Source organism: Caenorhabditis briggsae, assembly GCF_000004555.2.
Source record: "Caenorhabditis briggsae complete genome, chrI, whole genome shotgun sequence".
Lineage (NCBI taxonomy): Eukaryota > Metazoa > Nematoda > Chromadorea > Rhabditida > Rhabditidae > Caenorhabditis > Caenorhabditis briggsae.
Window position 1 is genome coordinate 4,243,831 of NC_013489.2, and position 2,870 is coordinate 4,246,700.

Below are 2,870 nucleotides of genomic sequence, written 5' to 3' on the forward strand. Positions count from 1 at the left end.
CGCCTCATTTACTTAGAATTTTCCTGAGTCTTCGGTGCTATCTCCGATTTCGCAAGAGTCATTTATTTACAGAAAGCGCGATTTGGAACCTGAAAAACAAGAAAAAGTTGCAAAAAATTGGAAAATTAGGCGAAAATAGGTGAAAATAGGAACAGTGATGAAGCTGTTTGAAGTTCATTGCTAAAGCGCAAGCAGCGTTATCACGGAGCGTTGTAGTAAAACTTGTGGTCTGCGTCTCCAGCTTTCACCTACTTACTCGCTAATTTCAGGCTAAAGCATATACAGTCGACCTTTCGGATTACAAAGAAATCAATCGTACAGCTGATCTTGTGAAAAAAGAAGTGGGAAAAGTAGATATTTTGATTAACAATGCTGGAATTGTTACTGGTGAGATTGGAAGGTGAAAACGAAAAGTTAGAAAATGCCCTTTAGGAAAAAAACTGCTTCAATGCCCTGATGAGCTTATGATCAAGACAATGGCTGTTAACACAAATGCACTTTTCTTTGTAAGAGAATAAGAGTAGAATATAATTGTAAACAATAGTTTTTAGACAACGAAAAACTTTTTGCCTGCTATGCTTGAACAGAACAAAGGGCATATTGTAACAATTGCTTCAATGGCCGGAAAGTGTGGAGTTGCTGGATTGGTGAGTTTTGATTCTGAGCCTTAGCTTTCTGGATGTCTTGCAATTCAGGTTGATTATTGTGCTTCTAAGCATGGTGCAGTTGGTTTCAATGACTCGTTGGCATCTGAACTTTACTCCCTAAAGAAGGATGTAAAGACTACTGTAGTCTGTCCTATCTATATCAACACTGGAATGTTCGATGGAGCACAAACCAGATGGCCTACTCTTCTCCCAATCATGGAACCAGAATTTGTTGTTGACTGTATTATGGAGGCAGTTCTCACTGATCGCGCATTTTTGGCTCTTCCCAAATTTAGTTACATTTTCATGGCTCTCGCTGGGTAAACATAGTTTATTGTTTCCAATTTATTTTTCTTATTTTCAGACTTCTACCTACAGAAGTCATCAGTTTGTACGGAGATCACTTTGGAATTACCCACTCAATGGATCATTTCAAAGGACGCCAATCGCGAAGAGCTTGAATTCTGAAACACTTAATTAAATTGATCTAATAAATATTTGATATAGACTTCATAAATACTAATACCGTAAAATCTGTATTAATATTGCGTCTCTATTTGAATTGCCCCTCTAATAGACTTGCACCCCTTGAGGGCACTTGAAAAATAGACTTGCAGCCTTTAATTGAATTGCCCCCGTAATACAATTGCATCGACAGCGGCTCCGCCGGGAGTACTGTACAATTTTTAGTCTGTGACACCGTGACGAACTATTGCACAGTTGTTTTTCGAATTTCTTTTTTTTAACTACCTACCTAATTTCTGGTTTATTTTTATTTTTCTTTGTTTTTAAACAATATTTTCCATTTACTGAAGCGAGCAAAACGAGCAATGAGTTCTGAAGAAGACCTAGAAGACGTGGAAAACGTGTTCGACGTGGAAAAATTGGATGACGTGGAACACGTGGAAGACGTGGATAACGTGGAGAAATCCAGAAGGCGTACAGTTATTGAAGACAAGACGAGCAGAACGAGAAATGGAAGAAATTCAGGAGATTTTGGGAGATATTGAAATTAAGGAAGACGATGGAGAAGTGAACCATGCCGAAGAAGAAGAAAATAACTCTGACAGTGACGCCTCGATTTTTTGATTTTTTAAAATATGCGATATTTTTTTGTTTTGTTCGATTTGTTACTTTTTTTATTGATTTTCATAATAAAACTGTTTTTTTTTTCAAAATTTTAACCTCAAATTGTAGTTTTAAAAATAGAATTGCAGCCTCTATTTGAATTGCCCCTCTAATAGAGTTTCACCCCTTGAGGTGACTTGAACAATAGACTTGCATGCAATATTAATACAGATTTTACGGTAAATGTACTTTTATTCTCAAAACTATCTTGAATTTTTTGAAGTGAGTTACAATATCCCAGATGAGCAGTCTCTGGTAATCGGTTTCTAACCAGATTCGGGAAATTTTCCATCCAGATTCGGGTAACGCGCATTTTCCAACCAGATTCGGAAACTTTATTTTCCGACCAGATCTAGTGATTTTCTAACCAGATCCGACAAAGCTAATTTTCCAACCAGATCTAGCCATTTCTGCTCCGGAATTTTCCCGAATCTGGTTGGAAAATTACTCGAATCTGGTTAGAAACCGATTACCAGAGAGTGGAATGTGTTGAACGGCTGACACATATAGTCAAGTGACAGTAATCCAACATCTCACACAGTAATTTTTCAGACATTTAATCCCTTTTGCATCAGAAAATTATGCAATCGGTTCATCAGAAAGTCATAAGTATCAATCGATTTTTAAAAGATAAAGATGTTTATTTTTTGAACAAAGGGGTTCACATATTTAGAAGAAACACAACAAACTCAATAAAGTTCAAGAAGTTTCAATTCAGGATTTTCTAAAGGGAAAATATCTACAACAAAGAATTCAATAATAGAGCACAGGATAGAACCCAAGAAAACAAAAACCCATCAGTGTAACTATGACATTTAGCGATCACTGCTGCCAGCTCACGCTATAGTTTTATCATCACATGGAAAACGCGCACGGACTCGAACTCGCATGTTGTGCGTGAACGAGAGCGCACCCAGTTGCGCCGTCAATGTCAACTTAGAAGAGTTGTGAGATAGCCTTTATAAAAGCGAGAGGGAAAGAGGGAGGGAAGGGGGGAAGTGTCGCCTGTGTGTAGTTCAGTGTGTAGAAGGGTGCGCTGTGGTATACCCGAGTAGTTTGATATTTTCATTGAACCGGTATTTAAGAGATTTAAAA

The 2,870-nt window shown here is 37.6% G+C and overlaps 1 protein-coding gene across 1 annotated transcript in view; it reads left to right on the forward strand.

Moving 5' to 3' along the window:
• Cbr-dhs-3 overlaps nucleotides 1-1,108 on the forward strand; it is a gene marked incomplete at both ends in the record, with an annotated part of 1,928 nt that extends 820 nt beyond the window's left edge. Inside the window, 5 exons of the mRNA XM_045243790.1 lie at nucleotides 270-387; nucleotides 433-506; nucleotides 552-647; nucleotides 696-967; nucleotides 1,012-1,108. Of these exons, the coding sequence (XP_045092594.1) occupies nucleotides 270-387; nucleotides 433-506; nucleotides 552-647; nucleotides 696-967; nucleotides 1,012-1,108 (657 nt within the window). The remainder of the gene's footprint in view (nucleotides 1-269; nucleotides 388-432; nucleotides 507-551; nucleotides 648-695; nucleotides 968-1,011) is intronic.
• Between the last annotated feature and the right edge of the window lie 1,762 nt (nucleotides 1,109-2,870).